Here is a 19,010-nt window from a genome sequence, read left to right on the forward strand (position 1 = left end):
TGCCTGGCTCTGTTGGTCTTTCTTGAGCTCTGTCTGCCCCTGTCATGCCCTGTCGGGTACATGGCTCAGCAGGGGAGGGGAAGGAGTTGTAGGTCTGCAGGCCACACCCCCTGCAGGGAGCCCACCAATGGGGGTGAAGTGTGGGTCAAGGGGGAGGAGCCCAGCTGGGAGGGCAGGGTGCTTGGAAAGGGGGTGGGGCCTGGTTGGGGCACACCCCTTCAGGAAGGCACATTGGGGAGAACTTGGGAGGGAGGTGGGGTTGGCAGTGGCCCCGCCCACACCTTCAGCCCCACCCTCAACCCTAAACCCCACCCCCAAATCCTTCACTGGAAATGGAACAAACCACATGCTTAAGGTTTTTATTTAATTTATTTAATTTTATTGGGTGAGAATTGGCCTCAAAACCAGGTTAAAAATCCCCCAACACGGCCCTGGGGGAGCAACGTCAGGATGGCAGCGGCACAGCGCTGCCCTTTTCCAAGATGGCCGTCAGGGGCAAACAGAGCCACAGGCCCCACCACCCACCTTGGGCCCCACCCCAAAATGGCCACCCTAGGCAGGCCCCGCCCACCTCAGCCCCACCCTTTCGGGCCTTGTCGTGCCTTGTTGGGCTCTGGCGGGCTCTGTCGGGCCTTGTCGGGCTCTGGCGGGCTCTGTCGGGCCTTGTCGGGCTCTGGCGGGCTCTGGCGGGCTCTGGCGGGCTCTGGGGGGCTCTGTCGGGCCTTGTCGGGCTCTGGCGGGCTCTGTCGGGCCTTGTTGGGCTCTGGCGGGCCTTGTCGGGCTCTGGCGGGCTCTGGCGGGCCTTGGCGGGCTCTGGCAGGCCTTGTTGGGCTCTCTCGGGCCTTGTCGAGCTCTGTCGGGCTCTGTCGGGCTCTGTCGGGCTCTGGCGGGCCTTGTCGGGCTCTGGCGGGCTCTGGTGGGCTCTGTTGGGCCTTGTCGGGCTCTGTCGGGCTCTAGGGAGCTCTGTCGGGCCTTGTTGGGCTCTGGCGGGTATTGTCGGGCTCTGGCGGGCTCTGGCGGGCCTTGTCGGGCTCTGTCAGGGTTTGTCGGGCCCTGTCGGCCCCTGTCGGGCCATAAACTTAAACTTACGCTATGTCTACTCCTAAACCAAACCTAAACCTCACCCTAACCGTAATCCTATCCCTAACCCTAACCATAATCCTAACCCTAACCTATGCCCTAACCCTAACGCTAACCTAGCTCTGACTATGACCGTAACCCCGACCGTAAACCTAACTTCAGTTTAACCATAACCATAAACCTCAGCATAACCGTAACCTAAGCCTAACCCTAACTCTACATCTAACCCTAAACCAACCCTAATCCTAACCCTAACCGTAATCCTAACCCTAACACTAACCCTAACCTAGCCCTGACCCTGACCGTAACCCTGACCCAAAACCTAAGTTCAACCATAACCCTAAACCTCAGCATACCCTTAACCTAAGCCTAACCCTAACGTTACGTCTAAACCTAAAGCAAACCTAACCCTAACCCTAACTGTAATCCTAACCCTAACCCTAACCCTAACCTAGCCCTGACCCTAACCGTAACCCTGACCCTAAACCTAACTTAATTTTAACCATAACCATAAACCTCAGCATAACCGTTAGCTAAGCCTAACCCTAACGCTACGTCTAACCCTAAACCAACCCTAATCCTAACCCTAACCGTAATCCTAACCCTAACCCTAACCCCAACATGACCCTGACCATAACACTTATCCTAACCCTAACATATGTTTAACCATAACCCTAAGCCTCACCATAACCGTAACCTAATCCTAACCCTAATGCTAAATCTAACCCTAAACCAACCCCAATCCTAACCCTAACCGTAATCCTAACCCTAACCCTTACCCTAACCCAAACCTGACCCTGACCCTGACCATAATGCTGACCATAACCCTAACATATGTTTGACCACAACTCTAAACTTCACCATAACCGTAACCTAAGCCTAACCCTAACGCTAAGTCTAAACCTAACCCTACACTAATCCTAACCCTAACGGTAATCCTAACCCTAACCCTAACCTAAGCCTGACCCTGACCGTAACCCTGACCGTAAACCTATCTTAAGTTTAACCATAACCCTAAACCTCAACCTAACCCTAACCTAGGCCTAATCCTAATGCCTTGTCTAACCCTAAAAAAACCCGAATCCTAACCCTAACCCTAACCCTAAACCTAACCCTAACCTAACCCTAACCCTAAAACCTAACCCTGAACCCTAACCCTAAACATAACCCAAACCTAAACCTAACCCTGAGTCTGACCCTGGCCCTGACCCAAACCCTAAACCTAACCCTAAATCTAACCCTAACCCTAACTTAAGCCTAACCCTAACCCTAACCTAACCCTGACCCGAAAAGGCGTGGTTTCCCGAGGCCGTGTCCCATCCTGTGGAGTAGGTGGGGCCACTCGTGGGGGCGGGGCTTCCCAAAAGCATGGGGTGGAATTTGGGCATGGCTGCCTCAGGGGCGTGGCCTCCAGCAGCCAACCCGGACCCGAAGGGGCTGTGACATCATTAAGGGGGGCAGGGGTGGTGACATCATGAAGGGGGGCGGGGCGGTGACGTCATGAGGGGGACAGGCGCAGCGCCCACATGCGAGGCAGCAGACACTGAACCACCTGAAACAAGCGGGGGGGCGCCCCCTTCAATGAGCGATTCCGCCTTTATTCAAGGGGCGTCTCCCACCCCCCCAACCACATGTGATGGGGGAGGGTGACAGCAGCCGCGGGACCCCCCGAGGCGGGACCACCCGCTGAGGGGGCGGGGAGACCCTGATTGTCCATGGGGGTCAGGGGGGTCCCCAGTGTCCCATCCCCCCCTAGGCGGGGGGGTCCTGCAGGTCAGGGGCCGAGCGCTGGCGGCGCACACGCAGAGGGGAGGGGGGAGGGGTCACGCCCCGCCCTCCGTCCAGCGACCCCCGGCGGGGCCACCCCCAAACAGCAGGTGTGGGGGAGGGGGGGGAGGGGGGAGACGGGGGGGCGGGTTCCTTGGCAGCCCCTCCGCCCCCGGCCAGGCGGTGCAGGGGGTGGCTCTTAAAGGGGAAGCGCAGCCTGGAGCCCGGGGCGGAGGGGCGGCCCAGCCGCGCCTGCTCGCGCTGGAGCCACCGGAGCCGCCCCCGGCGGAACGCGGGGTCCTGCGCCATGAGCAGCGACAGGCGCGACAGGGGCGGGGCCTCAGCTGGGGGCGGGACCTCAACGGTGGGCGGGGCCTCATCATCTTCGTCCTGTGGGTGGAGAAGAGGAGGTTGAGGGGCTGCCTGGGGGTTGCCAGAGCTCCCCACGGTTCTGTGGGGCGCTGTGGGGCAGGTTATGGGTCACGATCTGGGTCACGGTTGGGTCTGAGGTGCAGGACCCGGCGCGGCGGCTGGGGGGTGGTGTGGGGCAGGCTGTGGGTCAGTCTGTGGGTCAGTGTGGGTCACAGTGGGTCAGTCTGTGGGTCACAGTGGGTCAGTGTGGGGGTCAGTCTGTGGGTCAGTGTGGGTCAGTCTGTGGGTCACCGTGAGTCAGTCTGTGGGTCAGTCTGTGGGTCAGTGTGGGTCACTGTGGGTCACTGTGGGTCAGTCTGTGGGTCACCGTGGGTCAGTGTGGGGGTCGCCGTGGGTCTCACCGTCGCCATGGTGACCGCGCGCTCCACGCGGCCCAGCCGCTCCCGCAGCGCCCGCAGCTGCTGCTCCTTGTGCCGGTTCTGCCGCGTCACCTCCCGCAGGGTCCCCGCCAGGCGCGCCAGGTGGCGCCGCAGCCCCTCCACCGCGGTGACGTCAGCGGTGACGTCAGCTCCGGCACGGGTCCGAGGCTCGGCCGGTGTGTCCCCAGGGGTCCCCCCCGCTGTCCCCTCCGGGGTCCCCCCCGGTGTCGCTGGGCGGCGCCGCTGCGGGATCTGGTACACGCGCTGCGGCTCCCGGCGCCTGCAGCGGCGCGGGGGGGACACGGGGTGCGGGGGGGACACGGGGTGCTGGGGGGACATGGGGTTGGTTGGGGGGGGTAGGGGTTGGGGTGGCTTGGGGACCCCCAGGGGGCACTGAGGGGACCCCAAAAGACACCCAGGGGGAACCCAGGGACGTTTGGGGACACTTGGGGACCCCCAGCCCCCCCTTCACCTCCTCAGCCGCCTCCTCCGGCTGCTCCCGGCCCTCGGGGTCCTGCGGCCTGGGGGGACACAGGGTCACACAGGGACGTGGGGTCACACAGGGACATGGTGTCACATGGGGTCACACAGGGACACAGGGTCACACAGGGACACGGGGTCACATGGGGTCACACGGGGACACAGGGTCACACAGGGACACGGGGTCACACAGGGACATGGGGTCACACATGGACATGAGGTCACACGGGGTCACACAAGGACACGGGGTCACACACGGTCACAGGGTCACACGGCGACATGGGGTCACACGGGGACACAGGGTCACACGGGGACATGGGGTCACACGGGGTCACACAGGGACATGGGGTCACACAGGGTCACACAGGGACATGGGTTCACACAGGGACATGGGGTCACATTGGGGCACGGGGTCACATGGGGTCACATGGGGACATGGGGTCACACGGGGACATGGGGTCACACGGGGTCACGGGGTCACACTGGGACATATAGGGTCACACGGGGACACGGGGTCACACGGGGACACACAGGGACACAGGGTCACACAGGGTCACATGGGGACATGGAGTCACACGGGGACATGGGGTCACACGGGGACACACGGGGTCACATGGGGACATGGGGTCACACGGGGACACACAGGGACACAGGGTCACACAGGGTCACATGGGGACATGGAGTCACACGGGGACATGGGGTCACACAGGGACACACAGGGTCACATGGGGACATGGGGTCACACGGGGACACACAGGGACACAGGGTCACACAGGGTCACATGGGGACATGGAGTCACACGGGGACACGGGGTCACACGGGGACACACAGGGTCACATGGGGACATGGGGTCACACAGGGTCACGGGGTCACATGGGGACATGGGGTCACACGGGGACATGGGGTCACACGGGGAAACGGCGTCACACGGGGACACGGCCAAGCCCCCAGTGTCCCCAGACGCCCCCCTGTCCCCACCTCTGGGGACACGCGTCCCTGTCCGGCAGCTCCTGGTGCCTGAGGGGGGGACACGAGAGTGAGACCCCGAAGCGTCCCCAGGGCGCCCCCGCGGCCCCGGCGCACCTTTCCCGGTCCCTGCGCGCCTGCTCCGGGTGCGTGAAGCGGAACGTGTGAATCCGCCCCAGAACCAGGCGCTGCCCTGGGGGAACAGAGCGGGATTTGGGGAAAGCCCGCGACCCCGGCCGCTGGGGCTGAGGGGGCGGGGCGTGCGACTCGGGGTGATTTTGGGGTGATTTGGGGCGGTTTTGGCGTACCCGAGCGCAGCTCCACGGGCTCTGTCACGCGCTGCCCGTCCAGCAGCGTCTCGGCCCCTTCGCACGGCTCCAGCGTCACCAGCACTGGGGTCACCAACCCGGGGTCACGGCGGGGTCACCAAGCCCCGGGGTCACCCCCAAACCCACCACTGGGGTCACGGTGGGGTCACCAACCACCAGGGTCACCCCAAAACCCCCAGGGTCACCGCAACCCCCCGGGGTCACCCCCAAACCCACCAGTGGGGTCACGGCCGGGTCACCAACCCAGGGTCACGGCGGGGTCACCGAGCCCCGGGGTCACCCCCAAACCAACAACTGGGGTCACAACGGGGTTACCCCCAAACCCACCAGTGGGGTCATCAACCCCCAGGGTCACCCCAAAATCCCCAGGGTCACTGCAACCCCCCGGGGTCACCCCCAAACCCACCACTGGGGTCACGGTGGGGTCACCAACCCCCAGGGTCACCCCAAAATCCCCAGGGTCACCCCAACCCCCCGGGGTCACCCCCAAACCCACCACTGGGGTCACGGTGGGGTCACCAACCCCCAGGGTCACCCCAAAATCCCCAGGGTCACCCCAACCCCCCGGGGTCACCCCCAAACCCACCAGTGGGGTCACCAACCCCCAGGATCACCCCAACCCCCCGGGGTCACCCCAAAACCCACCACTGGGAGGGACAGAAAGGGGGGTCATCCCAAACCCCCCCTCGCCCCCAATACCCCCCCCCACCACCACGGGGGTACCTGGGGGTGGCGGCTCCAGAGTTTTTGGGGGGTGGGGGTAACAAAAAGGCATTCTGGGGTGGAGGGGACACCCCAAAATTAATGTCATGCCCCCCACTAACTAATTACCTTCCCCCGAGGGGCGGGGGCAGGTGCGGAACACACAGTGCGGGGTCCCCACCAGCGGCCCCGACAGACAGATGTCGGCGTCTGTCTGTCCCACCCTGGCGGGAAAGCGGATTGGGGGGGGCACAGGGACTCGGGGGGACCCCGGGGCGGTCCCCAGGGGGTCCCCGGGGGGTTTGGGGGAGTCAGGAGGTTCGGGGACCCCCCTCCACGTACCGAGTGAGCCCGTCCTTGAGCTGGTACAGCAGACACTCGGGCATCAGCGGGTCCTCGCTCAGGTTCACCAGGTGGGGGGTCTAGGGGGGGGGACACCCCAAAACGAGGCGGGGGGGGGTCAGGGGAGGTACTGTGTGTTGGGGGAGGGGGGAGAGGGTATTTTTGGGGGAAAAACAGACCTTTTTGGGGGAGAAAACGCCGACGGTGGCGCCGTCCTCGCGCAGCGCCACCCCCAGTTCGGCCAGTTGGGCCTCCCTGGGTGGGGGTTGGGGGGCAGATTTAGGGGGGGCTGGGGGGGCAGATTTAGGGGGGTTTGGGGGGTCCTGACAGGGTTTTGGGGGTCCACGGGGGGGTCCCTTGGAGGTTCAGGGGGGTCCCATGGAGGTTCAGGGGGGTCCATGGGGCTTTTGGGGGGCGGGGGGGTTGGGGTTTTGAGGGTTCACAGGGAGTTCGGGGGACAATTTAGGGGTTTGGGGTCTGGAGGGGTCAATGTGGGGGGGTCGGGGGTGTGTTTGGGGTCCGTTCGGGCCCCCCCTCACCGCTCCCTCCTCAGCTGCTCCGTGCGCCGCAGCTTCTGCTCCCAGCTCTCGTTCAGCTCGGCCACCAGGCGCTCGGTCTCCTGGGGACGCGCAATTTGGGGGGGGACACACACACAGACACCGGGGTCCCCCCTCAGGTGGGGGAGGGAGGGGTTTGGGGGGTATTTCTGGGGTGATTTGCGGGGTTCTGTCACCTGCAGCCGCTCCAGCGCCTCCGCCGGGCTCAGGGCGGGCAGCGGCTCCGGCGGCTCCGGCGCCCCCGGCGGCGGGGGTGGGGCGGGGGGGGGCGGGTCCACCGGGAGCCCTGGGCGGGGGGGAGGGCTGGGCATCAAACCCCAAAACCCCCAAATTATGCCCCAAAATCTGCCCCCAGCTCCCCAAAATCCCTCCTGACACCCCCAAAGCTGCCCCCCCAAAAGCTGCCCCCAAAACCCCCTCCCCCAAAATCCCGTGACCCCCTCGAACCCCCAGACCCCAGCCCCGCCCCCAGCCCCGCCCCAGCCCCACCCCACTCCCCCAGCCCCGCCCCCAGCCCTGCCCCCTGCCCCTAGCCACGCCCCCGTCCCCCCATCCCCGCCCCATCCCCGCCCCCCAACCCCGCCCCAACCCCCCAGCCCCGCCCCAGCCCCTAGCCACGCCCCCACCTTGCTGGCTCAGCAGTGCCCGCAGCCGCGCCACCTCCCCCCGCAGCTCCCGCACCAGCCGCGCCGTGGGGTCCTCGTTCACCACGGCGTGACAGCGGATCCGCCGCGTCCTGTCCGCGTACCTGGGGGGGACAGAGCCCTGAGACCCCCCCGGGACACCCCCAGACCCCCCGGAACCCCCGGGACACCCCTGAACCCACCAGGGACACCCCCGAGCCCCCCTGAGCCCCCCAAAAGCCAGGGACACCCCCGAGCCCCCCAGGGACACCCGCAGACCCCCCTGAACCCCCTGGACACCCCCGAGCCCCCCAGGGACACCCCTGAGCCCTCCTGAGCCCCCAGGACACCCCTGAACCCCTGGGACACCTCTGAACCCCCAGGACACCCCTGAGCTCCGCTGAGCCCCCCAAAACGCCAGGGACACCCCCAGAGCCCCCGGAACCCCCAAAGCCCCAGCGACAGCCCTGAACCCCTGGGACACCCCCGAGCCCCCTTGAGCCCCCCAAAGCCCCAGCGACACCCCCGAGCCCCCCAGGGACATCCCCAGACCCCCCTGAACCCCCCAAAACCGCAGGGACACCCCCGAGCCCCCCCGGGACACCCCCAGACCCCCTGAACCCCCAGGGACACCCCCGAGCCCCCCTGAGCCCCCCAATGCCCCAGCGACACCCCCGAGCCCCCCAGGGACACCCCCGAGCCCCCCTGAGCCCCCCAAAACCGCAGGGACCCCCAAACCCACCGGAGGGTGCTGAGCGTCTCCTCGTAGTTGATGTCGGCCGGGCTCAGCGCCGCGATCATGGCCGTGCGGGAGTTACCGCCTGGGGGCGAAATGGGCCGAAAAGAGACAGAATTGGGGTCGGGGGACCCCAACAACACCAGGGAACACCCCAAAAAAAACCCCGAGTCGCCAGCGGCCCCAAATCGCGCAGAATTCCACCCAAATCCGCCCCCAGTGCTTCAGGATGCCCTGGGGCTCCAGATCCTGCCCGAAATTCCACCCGAAACCCCCCAAACTTCACCCCAATCCCCCCAAATTGGCCCGAACCCCCAAATCCCCCCGCGCCCCCAAATCGCGCGCCCCAGGCTCACCCAGGCTCTCCTTGAGCAGCCAGGTCAGCACCGAGTCCCGGTACGGCACGAACTCCGGCTTCCCCCGCTTGTGCTGCCAGGACGCGGGGCGGGTCACCCCAAAACAACAGAGGGACCCAGGCGTCCGGGGGGACCCCAAAACCCCCCTTGAACACCCAAAGTCCCCGTGAACCCCCAAACCCCCCTGAACGCCCAAAACCCCTGAACCCCCAAAGCCCCCCTGAACAACCAAAACCCCTGAACGCCCAAACCCCCTTGAACCCCCAAAACCCCCTGAACCCCCAAAACCCCCTGAACCCCCAACCTCCCTGAACCCCCAAACCCCCCTTGAAACCCCAAAACCCCAACTGAACCCCAACCCCACCTTGGACCCCAAAACCTCCCCAAACCCCCAACCCCCCTGAACCCCCAACCCCCTTGAACCCCCAAACTCCCCCTTGAACCCCCAAAACCCTCCTGAGCCCCCAAACCCCCTTGAACCCCCAAACCTCCCCGAACCCCCAAATCCCCCTTTGAACCCCCAAAACCCCTGAACCCCCAAAACCCCCCCTGAACCCCAAACCCCCCCTGAACCCCAAACCCCCTTGAACCCCCAACCCCCCTGAAGTCCCAAAAATCCCTGAACCCCCCAACCCCCCTTGAAACCCCAAACCCCCCCGAACCCCCAAACCCCCCGAACCCCAACCCACCGCATCGGCCAGCATGGCAATGACCTTTCCCAGCGTGCTCAGCGACTTGTTGATGTTGGCGCCTTCCTGGGGGAGGGGGGAGGTTTGGGGGGCTGGGGGGGCCGGGGGGGCACCCCCAAAAAGGGGGGGGGGTAGGGTGTCCCCCCACCCCGAACCTTGAGGCGGGTCCCGCGGGTCCCGGCGGCGTCGGCGCGCTCGCTGCCCGCCAGATCCACCAGGCTGATGCGGCTCACCTGGGGGGGCTGGGGGTAAACTGGGGGGGCCAGGGAGGGTTGGGGGCCTGGGGGGTAAACTGGGGGGGCCAGGGGGGGTTTGGGGGGCTGGGGGTAAACTGGGGGGGCCAGGGAGGGTTTGGGGGGTAAACTGGGGGGCCGGGGGGGTTTGGGGGGCCTGGGGGGTAAACTGGGGGGCCGGGGGGGGGTTGGTGGGAACTGGGGGTAAACTGGGGGGGCCGGGGAGGGTTGGGGGCCTGGGGGGTAAACTGGGGGGCCAGGGGGGGGTTGGGGGGAACTGGGGGTAAACTGGGGGGCCGGGGGGGTTTGGGGGGCTGGGGGTAAACTGGGGGGGCCGGGGGGGTTTGGGGGCCTGGGGGTAAACTGGGGGGGCCAGGGAGGGTTGGGGGCCTGGGGGGTAAACTGGGGCGCCAGGGGGGGGTTGGGGGGAACTGGGGGTAAACTGGGGGGGCCGGGGGGGTTTGGGGGGTAAACTGGGGGGATGGGGGGGTTGGGGGGCTGGGGGGTAAACTGGGGGGGCCGGGGGGGTTGGGGGGGGCTGGGGGTAAACTGGGGGGGCCAGGGGGGGTTTGGGGGGTAAACTGGGGGGATGGGGGGGTTGGGGGGCTGGGGGGTAAACTGGGGGGGCCGGGGGGGATTTGGGGGGGGCAGTTTTGGGGTGACCGGGGGGGTCAGTTTTGGGGTGAGTGGGGGGGCAGTTTAGGAGTGCTGGGGGGGCAGTTTTGGGGTGCCTGGGGGGGGCAGTTTAGGGGTGTCCACAGGGGCAGTTTAGAGGTGCCTGGGGGGGGCAGTTTAGGGGTGCCTGGGGGGGGGCAGTTTCGGGGTGACCAGGGGGGCAGTTTTGGGGTGACCGGGGGGGCAGTTTTGGGGTGCTGAGGGGCAGTTTTGGGGTGTCCGGGAGGGGCAGTTTAGGGGAGCCTGGGGGGGGGGGCAGTTTAGTGGTGCCTGGGGGGGGCAGTTTCGGGGTGACCGGGGGGGCAGTTTTGGGGTGAGTGGGGGCAGTTTTGGGGTGCGGGGGGGCAGTTTCGGGGTGACCGGGGGGGCAGTTTTGGGGTGCGGGGGGGCAGTTTTGGGGTGTCACCTTCTCCCCGGGCTCCCCCCGCCGCTGCGTCACCACGATGCTCAGCACCGCGTGCGAGCGGCTGCTCCGCGCGTTCAGCTCCGTGGCCGCCACGGTCCTGGGGACACGGGACACGGGGACGTGGGGGACACGGGGGGACCCGGAGTGGGGGGGACACGGGACATGGGGACGTGGGGGACACGGGGGGACCCGGAGTGGGGGGGGACACGGGGGGACCCCGGAGTGGGGGGGATACGGGGGGACCCGGAGTGGGGGGGACACGGGGACGTGGGGGGACACGGGGGGACCCCGGAGTGGGGGGGACACGGGGACGTGGGGGGACACGGGGGGACCCGGAGTGGGGGGGACACGGGGGGACCCCGGAGTGGGGGGAACACGGGACATGGGGATGTGGGGGGACACGGGGGGACCCCGAGTCCCAGGGTGGCCCCAGTCTTGGGGTGTCCCCATTTTGGGGTGTCACCCCGGCCCTGCCCCCACTGGCCACCAGCTCCGTGATGTCCCCATTTTGGGGTGCACACTGGGGTTTTGGGGTGTCTTTGGGGTGCACATTGGGGTACATTGGGGTACATCGGGGTACATTGGGGTGCACATTGGGGTTCTGGGGTGCACACTGGGGTACATTGGGGTACATTGGGATGCATTGGGGTGCACATCGGGGTACATTGGGGTACATTGGGGTACATTGGGGTACATTGGGATGCATTGGGGTGCACATTGGGGTACATTGGGGTACACTGGGGTGCACATTGGGGTTCTGGGGTGCACATTGGGGTACACTGGGGTACATTGGGGTGCATTGGGGTGCACATTGGGGTACATTGGGGTACATTGGGGTGCGCATTGGGGTTCTGGGGTGTTTTTGGGGTGGTTTTAGGGTGCATCGGGGTACATTGGGGTGCACATCGGGGTACATTGGGGTGCATACTGGGGTTCTGGGGTGTCTTTGGGGTGGTTTTGGGGTACATTGGGGTGCACATTGGGGTACACTGGGGTGCATTGGGGTGCACATTGGGGTGCATTGGGGTGCACACTGGGGTTCTGGGGTGTCTTTGGGGTGTTTGGTTTTGGGGTGTTTTGGGGGTCCATCGGGGTACATTGGGGTACATTGGGGTGCACACTGGGGTTCTGGGGTGTTTCTGGGGTGTCTTTGGGGTGGTTTTGGGGTGTCTTTGGGGTGTTTTTGGGGTGTTTTGGGGGTCCATCGGGGTACATTGGGGTACATTGGGGTGCACACTGGGGTTCTGGGGTGTTTCTGGGGTGTCTTTGGGGTGGTTTTGGGGTGTCTTTAGGGTGGTTTTGGGGTGTCTTTGGGGTGTTTTGGGGTCCACCGCGGTGCCCCCACCTGGCGCGGTCCCCGCTCGCCACCAGCTGCGCGATCTCGCCGGCTGACGTCACCGCCAGGCGCGCGAGCCCGGGCACGTAGGGGCCCAGCAGGGGGTGCTCGCGCACGCGCAGCGCGCCCTGGGGGCGGGGCGCCAGCAGGTCCCGCACGCGCTCGCAGTAGATCTCCAGGTAGCTCACCTGGGGACCCGGATGTGAGCGACCCCGAGTGGTGGGGGGGGGGACCCCCCAAAATGGGGGGAGGGGGGAATAACCCCCGAAAAGGGGGGGGTCAACAAATTGGGGTCCCCCTGAACCCCCGAATCCGCCAAACGGGGGGGCTACAACACGGGTGGCCCATGAACCCCCCCAAATGGGGGTCTACAAGGTGGGGAGCCCCCCCCCGAACCCCCAAACTCACCTCCACGGAGAAGCTGAGCTCGGGGGACCCCTCGCGCTCCACGTGGGCGAAAAGATCCTCACACAGCTGGGGGGGACACCCCGAAAGCGGCGCTGGGGGGTCCGGCCCCAAAAACCCCCCCAAAGGGCCCCTGGGACCCCCCAGAACCTGCAGGACCCCCCCAACCCCCCCCCCCCAGAGCCCTTGGGACCCCCCAGAACCTGCAGGACCCCCCAAACTCCCCCCCAGAGCCCTTGGGACCCCCCAGAACCTGCAGGACCCCCCCAAAACCCCCCCAGAGCTCCTGGGACCCCCCAGAACCTGCAGGACCCCCCAAAACCCCCCCAAAGGGCCCCTGGGACCCCCCAGAACCTGCAGGACCCCCCAAAACCCCCCCAGAGCCCCTGGGTCAGTTTTGGGGTGCACGGTCAGTTCCGGGGCGCGGGCTCAGTTCTGGGGTGCAGGGTCAGTTTTGGGGTGCAGGGTCAGTTCCGGGGCGCGGGCTCGGTTTGGGGGTGCAGGGTCAGTTCCGGGGCGCGGGTCGGTTTGGGGGCGCGGGCGGGTCGGGGCGCAGGGTCAGTTTTGGGGTGCACGGTCAGTTCCGGGGCGCGGGTCGGTGTGGGGGTGCACGGTCAGTTCCGGGGCGCGGGCTCAGTTCTGGGGTGCAGGGTCAGTTCTGGGGTGCAGGGTCAGTTCTGGGGTGCAGGGTCAGTTTTGGGGTGCAGGGTCAGTTCCGGGGCGCAGGGTCAGTTTTGGGGTGCACGGTCAGTTCCGGGGCGCGGGCTCAGTTTGGGGGTGCAGGGTCAGTTTTGGGGTGCAGGGTCAGTTCTGGGGTGCACGGTCAGTTCCGGGGCGCGGGCGGGTCGGGGCGCGGGCTCGGTTTGGGGGCGCGGGCTCGGTTTGGGGGCGCGGGCTCGGTTTGGGGGCGCGGCCGCACCTGCGGGACGAGCCCCCGCTGGCCCGGGCCGCGCCCGCCGCTCATGGTGTAGGTCTTGCCGGCGCCCGTCTGCCCGTAGGCCAGCACGCTCACGTTGTAGCCCTGCAGCGCCTGCAGCAGCAGCTGCCGCCCCACCTCCTGGTACACGCGGCGCTGCGACGCGAACTGCGGGTCCTCCTCCTGCGGACCCACAGGGCGCGGGCTGGGACCCGCCCACCCCTGGGACCCGCCCACCCCTGGGACCCGCCCACCCAGGGGACCCGCCCACCCCTGGGACCCGCCCACCCAGGGGACCCCTGACTGGGACCCTCCTCCTGCGGACCCACAGGGCGCGGGCTGGGACCCGCCCACCCAAGGGACCCGCCCACCCATGGGACCCCTGACTGGGACCCCAAACTGGGACCCGCCCACCCCATGGGACCCCAAACTGGGACCCCAAACCTGCGACCCCAAACTGGGATCCGCCCACCCATGGGACCCGCCCACCGCAATAGGACCCCAAACCTGGGACCCTCCTCCCGCGGACCCACTGGGCACGGGCTCGGACCCGCCCACCCATGGGACCCCAAACTGGGACCCCAAACCTGGGACCCACCCACCCCATGGGACCCCAAACTGGGACCCCAAACCTGCGACCCCAAACTGGGACCCGCCCACCCATGAGACCCGCCCACTGCAATAGGACCCCAAACCTGGGACCCTCCTCCTGCGGACCCACAGGGCACGGGCTGGGACCCGCCCACCCCTGGGACCCCAAACTGGGACCCCAAACCTGGGACCCCAAACCTGGGACCCCAAACTGGGACCCGCCCACCCCATGGGACCCCAAACTGGGACCCCAAACCTGGGACCCCAAACTGGGACCCGCCCACCCCATGGGACCCCAAACTGGGACCCCAAACTGGGACCCCAAACCTGGGACCCACCCACTGCAATAGGACCCCAAACTGGGATCCCAAACCTGGGACCCCAACTCACTCCCCTGGGACCCCAACTCACTCCCCTGGGACCCCCGAAACTCCCCTGGGACCCCCAAACTCCAATGGGACCCCCAAACTCCAATGGGACCCCCAGGGATGCCCAAGACATCCTGGGCCAGCAATGGGGGGCACAGGGACCCCCCAAACACGGGGGCCCCGCCCCCCGCCCGCCCCCACCCTCACCGAGGTGTGCGACCAGTACGAGTGGTCGAAGGTGAAATGCTTGGTGGCATCTTCGGGCATTTTGGGGTTCGTGATACCTGGGGGGGGGCAGGAAACATGGGTCCCCAGCACCCCAAAACCAGCCCCCCCCCAGAGCCCCAACTGTGGGGGCGCCCCCGCCCAGCCCAGGTCCCTGTCACCCCAAATTTGGCTCTTCCGGCGCCCACCCCAACCCCCCCCCCCCCCACCGTGTTCTCTATTTTTAGCCCTGGGCAGCTGTTCCGGGCTGGAGGGGGATGGGGGGACGGGGGGACGGGGGGGCCGCGGTCCGGGGGGTCTGGGGGTCCCGGGTCAGGGGTCAGGGGGGTCAGTCCCCCCACTCACAGGTCGTGTTCCCCGACATCCGGATCACGCACTTGGCGCGGCGACTCGTCTCCCGCGCGTTGAACGGACGGACCCGCACGGCGACCTTGACCTTGGCGCCCGCCATGACCCCTGGGTGAACCCGGAACGGGACAGACCCCCCACAGAGACACGGTGACCTTCACCTTGGTGCCCCTGGGTGAACCCCAAAATGGGACAAGTGCGGGGGGGCAGGGGGTCAAAGGTCAAGGGGGAGGGTGAAGGTTGGGATGGGGGGGGTGGGGAAGGAGCCCCCCCCCCCATGTCCCCATGTGACCCCGGGACAGATAAACAGCACGTGACCCCCCCAGCGCCACAGCCCCCAAAAACGCCTGTGACCCCCAAACGTGCCCCCCAAAATACCCGTGACCCCCGAGACACCTGTGACCCCTAACCCTGCCCTCCAAAATACCCGTGACCCCCCCCACATCTGCCCCCCCCAAAATACCCATGATCCCTAAACCTGCCCCCACCAAAAATACCTGAGACCCCCACACACACCTGTGACCTCCCAAACCTGCCCCCCCAAAGCCCCAGAGACCCCCAAACCCGCCCCCATACCCCCCCTCTAGGCCCCACTCTAGACGCCAGCCCCGCCCCCTGCCCCCGGTGACCCCCAAACCTGCTCCGTGACCCCCGTGACCCCGCTGACCCCCCGCCCCCGGGCCGCTCCGCACCTGCCTCGCGCTCCTTCACCCCCCCCGCTGCGGGGCGGCGGGGCCGGGCTCGCGGGTAGGGGCGGGGCCGCGGGCACCGGGGCGGGGCGGAGAGGGGCGGGGCCGCGGGCACTGGGGAGGGGCGGGGCCAGCGGAGCCGCCGGGACCCCCGGGAGGAGCCGGAGGAGCCGCCGCCGGAGCCGCCGCCGGAATGGGCGGGGCGTGCCCGCCGTGACGCCAGGGGCGGGGCGTCGCCGCGCGCCAAGCCACGCCGCCCTTAAAGCGGCGACGCCGCGGCCAGTGGGGCCCGCCGGCCCCCGCGAGCCTTCCCCCTTTTTTCCCTCGTTCTCCCTCATTTTCTCTCCCTTTCCCGCCCGTTTTCTCCGCAGGTTTCGCGCCCTTTCTCGTTTTACACTTTGGCGTTTTTGCCCGCGTTTTACCCTCACAAGTCCCCTCTATTTTCCCCATTTGTCCCCAGCCCCCCCATGGAGCCCTGGGGTCCCCTCGGCCCCTGCGCCGGGTACGGACCCAAACCCACCCAAATTGCCCCAAAATGGTCCCCCGGGGGGGCACCCGCAACCCCACCGATGGCCACAGTCCGCGCATTCACACAGACCAGCGTGACGCGGCATTGCCCTTTTAAGGAACGGGGTCACCCCTGCGCGGAACGCGCGCCGCTTTAAGGGGAGGCCCCGCCCCTTCCTCAGCACCGCCCCGCCCGGTGACGCGACGACGCAGGGGGCGTGGCGTGCGGCGGCCCCACCTCCCGCCGCCAAGATGGCGGAGCTGGACCTGCTGGGATCGATCCTCAGCTCCATGGAGCGCCCGCCCGCGGCCGCCGACGGAGAGAGCCGGCGCCGGGCCCGGGGTCAGCGGGGGCACCGGGGGCACCGGGGGCGGGGGGGGCGGGGGAACCGGGGGGACCCCGCCGGGTGGGGGGGGGCGGCCCGGCCCTCGGCTCCATCCGCCCCCCCCGCTGTCCGTCACGCTTGCCACGCCCCCTGCGGGGGCGGCCCCGCTCGGCGTGAGAGGAGCCGCGGGTGGCCCCGCCCCCTGGGTCGCTGGCCACGCCCCCAAGTCACCTTGAGGGACGCTCGGGGTACTGGACACGCCCACAGGTCTGTGGACACGCCCACAGACTCCGTTGGCCACGCCCCTGGGCGGGTGAGGGACACCTGGAGCTGCAGCTGGCCCCGCCCCCTCGGTCCCCACACCAGGAGGGGACCCAGGAGTTCGGGGGGACCCAGGCGTCCTGACCCCCCCTTCCCTCCCAGAACAAGCCGCCCGGGTGAAGAAGCTGCAGGAACAGGAAAAACGGCAAAAAGTGGAATTCAGAAAGAGGGTGAGTTGGGGGGGAAGGGGTGTCCCCGGACGCCTGGGTCCCCCCCGGACGCCTGGGTCCCACCCGAACGCCTGGGTCCCCGCAGATGGAGCAGGAGGTGTCGCAGTTCATCCAGGCCCCGGGGGAACCGCGGCGGCGCTTCCAGCCCATGAACAAGATCGAGAGGAGCATCCTGTGAGGGGACGCGGGACACGGGGGGACACGGGGGGGACACTGGGGACATTGGGGGGGACACTGGGGGGGACACGGGAACACTGGGTGGAACTGGGGACACTGCGGGGGGGGGAGTGGGGGCCACTGGGTGGTACTGGGGACAGAACAGGAGCCCCCGAGGTGGGAGTTGGGGACCCTGGCGGAGCAGTGTGGGACCCCCTGGGGACACTGGGGACCCCTGGGGACATTGGGGACCCCGTGGGGACATTGGAGGGGCATTGGGGACCCCCTGGGGACATTGGGGACCCCCTGGGGACATTGGAGGGGCATTGGGGACCCCCTGGGGACACTGGGGTGTCCCCGTCCCCCCAGGCACGACGTGGCCGAGGTGGCCGGGCTGACGTCGTTCTCCTTCGGGGACGACGAGGACAATCGATACGTGATGGTGTTCAAGAAGGTGGGGACGGGGGGACACGGGGGGACCGGGATGTGGTGGGGATGGGGGGACACGGGGGGACACGGGGATGGGGGGACAGGATGGGGACACGGGGGGACATGGGGGAACGGGGGAGCTGGGGGGGACATGGTGGGAACAGGGGGACAGTGGGGGGGGCCTGGGACGGGGGAGGGGCAGCAGGGGGGGAGGGGCAGTGGGGGGGAGGGGCAGTGGTGGTGGGGGCTGCGGTGGGGGAGGGGCAGCAGTGGGGAGGGGCAGCGGGGGAGGGGCGGCGGTGGGGAGGGGCAGCGGGGGGGGGAGGGGCAGCGGGAGGGGAGGGGCAGTGGGGGGGAGGGGCTGTGGGGGGAGGGGCAGTGGGGGGGATGGGCAGCGGGAGGTCTGACGCCCCCCCAGGAGTTCGCGCCGTCGGACGAGGAGCTGGACGCGTACCGGCGGGGGGAGGAGTGGGACCCCGCCCGGGCGGAGCAGCGGCGGCGCCTGCGGGTGGGTGTGGCCGGGGGGGGCGTGGTCCGGTGGGCGGGGCCTTGTGGGTGGGGCTTTGTGGGTGGGGCCGGGGGGTGGTAGGACACAGGTGTGGGCGGGGCTTGGCACAAAGTGGGTGTGGCTTGCACAGGAGGGCGGGGCTGTGCGGGCTGTGTGTGGAGCTCGTTCCTCTGACCCCGCCCCCAGGAGCTGGCGGCCCAGCAGGAGGAGGCGGAGCTTGAGCGCGGCCCCGCCCCCCCTGGCCCCCCCACTGACTACAAGGACAAATACCGGCACCTCATTGGCTGCGAGGCCGCCAAGGCCGCCGCCCGCACCATGGAGGCCAATAAGGCATATGGATGCGGTGAGTGGGGGCGGGGCCGGATGCCTGGGTCCACTATTGGCCGGGAGGAGCTGGGGCACCCGGACGCCTGGGTCCCCTGGGGGGTGGGGTGTTCACAAGGACGCCTGGGTCTCTTGTTTGGGGCGGGGTCTTGGGGACTCCTATAGTGGGGGAGGAGTTAGGAGGATGCCCGGATGCCTGGGACCCCTTTTGAGGTGGGGGGAGGTTGTCAAGTCACTCTGACACCTGGGTCCTCTGCGGGGGGTGGTTCCCCGGATGCCTGGGTCCCCTGGTGGGGGTCTCCCGGACGCCTGGGTCCCCTGGTGGGGGTCTCCCGGACGCCTGGGTTCCCTCTGGGGGTCTCCCCGGATGCCTGGGTCCCCTCTGGGGGTCTCCCGGACGCCTGGGTCCCCGGTGACCGCCGTGTCCCCGCAGTTCCGGCCGCGCACAAGCGCGACACGCGCTCGATCGAGGAGGCGATGGACGAGCTGCGGGCCAAGAGGCGGCGGCGCCAGGGGGAGGGGCCCGGGGGGGAGGGGCCTGCGAGGGTGGGGCCCGGGGAGGAGGGGCCCGGCGCGGGGGAGGGGCCCAGGGAGGCCTCGGCCTGAGGGGGGAGGGGCGGAACCCAGGGGGGGTTAACCTGGGGGTTGGGGGAGGGGTG

At 68.0% G+C, this 19,010-nt stretch overlaps 2 protein-coding genes across 11 annotated transcripts; one reads left to right on the plus strand and one right to left on the minus strand.

Annotated features, from left to right (window-relative positions):
• Positions 1-2,657: 2,657 nt before the first annotated feature.
• On the minus strand, positions 2,658-15,748 carry LOC135576899 (kinesin-like protein KIF1C). 9 transcript variants are annotated; one of them, XM_065044210.1, is made up of 23 exons: positions 15,614-15,748; positions 14,919-15,029; positions 14,556-14,632; positions 13,393-13,572; positions 12,477-12,542; positions 12,078-12,256; positions 10,733-10,829; positions 9,574-9,651; positions 9,419-9,484; positions 8,730-8,802; positions 8,380-8,458; positions 7,641-7,762; positions 7,191-7,300; positions 6,997-7,076; positions 6,637-6,712; positions 6,458-6,537; positions 6,245-6,339; positions 5,393-5,476; positions 5,202-5,277; positions 5,097-5,135; positions 4,111-4,159; positions 3,621-3,965; positions 2,658-3,237 (listed from the first exon to the last, which is right to left on the minus strand). In XM_065044210.1, exons 2-23 carry the CDS (start codon positions 15,022-15,024, stop codon positions 2,833-2,835), a joined length of 2,562 nt encoding a protein of 853 aa, XP_064900282.1. In that variant the 5' UTR covers positions 15,025-15,029; positions 15,614-15,748; the 3' UTR covers positions 2,658-2,832. The 9 variants fall into 9 exon arrangements, with proteins under 9 accessions (XP_064900282.1, XP_064900281.1, XP_064900280.1 ...); XM_065044209.1 differs by having other exon boundaries at positions 5,097-5,277; positions 13,393-13,545; XM_065044208.1 differs by having other exon boundaries at positions 5,097-5,277.
• Positions 15,749-16,132: 384 nt separating this feature from the next.
• Positions 16,133-18,972, plus strand: SPAG7 (sperm associated antigen 7). 2 transcript variants are annotated; one of them, XM_065044219.1, is made up of 7 exons: positions 16,133-16,460; positions 16,867-16,934; positions 17,020-17,108; positions 17,460-17,544; positions 17,938-18,027; positions 18,214-18,370; positions 18,785-18,972. In XM_065044219.1, the coding sequence occupies exons 1-7, from the start codon at positions 16,370-16,372 to the stop codon at positions 18,955-18,957; spliced, it is 753 nt and encodes a 250-aa protein (XP_064900291.1). In that variant the 5' UTR covers positions 16,133-16,369; the 3' UTR covers positions 18,958-18,972. The 2 variants fall into 2 exon arrangements, with proteins under 2 accessions (XP_064900291.1, XP_064900292.1); XM_065044220.1 differs by lacking the exon at positions 17,938-18,027.
• The last annotated feature ends 38 nt before the right edge of the window (positions 18,973-19,010 follow it).

The sequence above is a fragment of the Columba livia genome, chromosome 33 (genome assembly GCF_036013475.1).
Source record: "Columba livia isolate bColLiv1 breed racing homer chromosome 33, bColLiv1.pat.W.v2, whole genome shotgun sequence".
Lineage (NCBI taxonomy): Eukaryota > Metazoa > Chordata > Aves > Columbiformes > Columbidae > Columba > Columba livia.

Coding starts and splice junctions, on each gene's coding strand:
- SPAG7 (XM_065044219.1), top strand. CDS start 16,370: ATGGCGGAGCTGGACCTGCTGGGATCGATCCTCAGCTCCATGGAGCGC. Junction 17,545..17,937: donor ACGTGATGGTGTTCAAGAAG/GTGGGGACGGGG, acceptor ACGCCCCCCCAG/GAGTTCGCGCCGTCGGACGA. Junction 18,371..18,784: donor CAATAAGGCATATGGATGCG/GTGAGTGGGGGC, acceptor GTGTCCCCGCAG/TTCCGGCCGCGCACAAGCGC.
- LOC135576899 (XM_065044208.1), bottom strand. CDS start 15,024: ATGGCGGGCGCCAAGGTCAAGGTCGCCGTGCGGGTCCGTCCGTTCAAC. Junction 13,573..14,555: donor CGTACTGGTCGCACACCTCG/GTGAGGGTGGGG, acceptor GTGGGTCCGCAG/GAGGAGGACCCGCAGTTCGC. Junction 8,803..9,418: donor TTGCCATGCTGGCCGATGCG/GTGGGTTGGGGT, acceptor GCGTCCTGGCAG/CACAAGCGGGGGAAGCCGGA.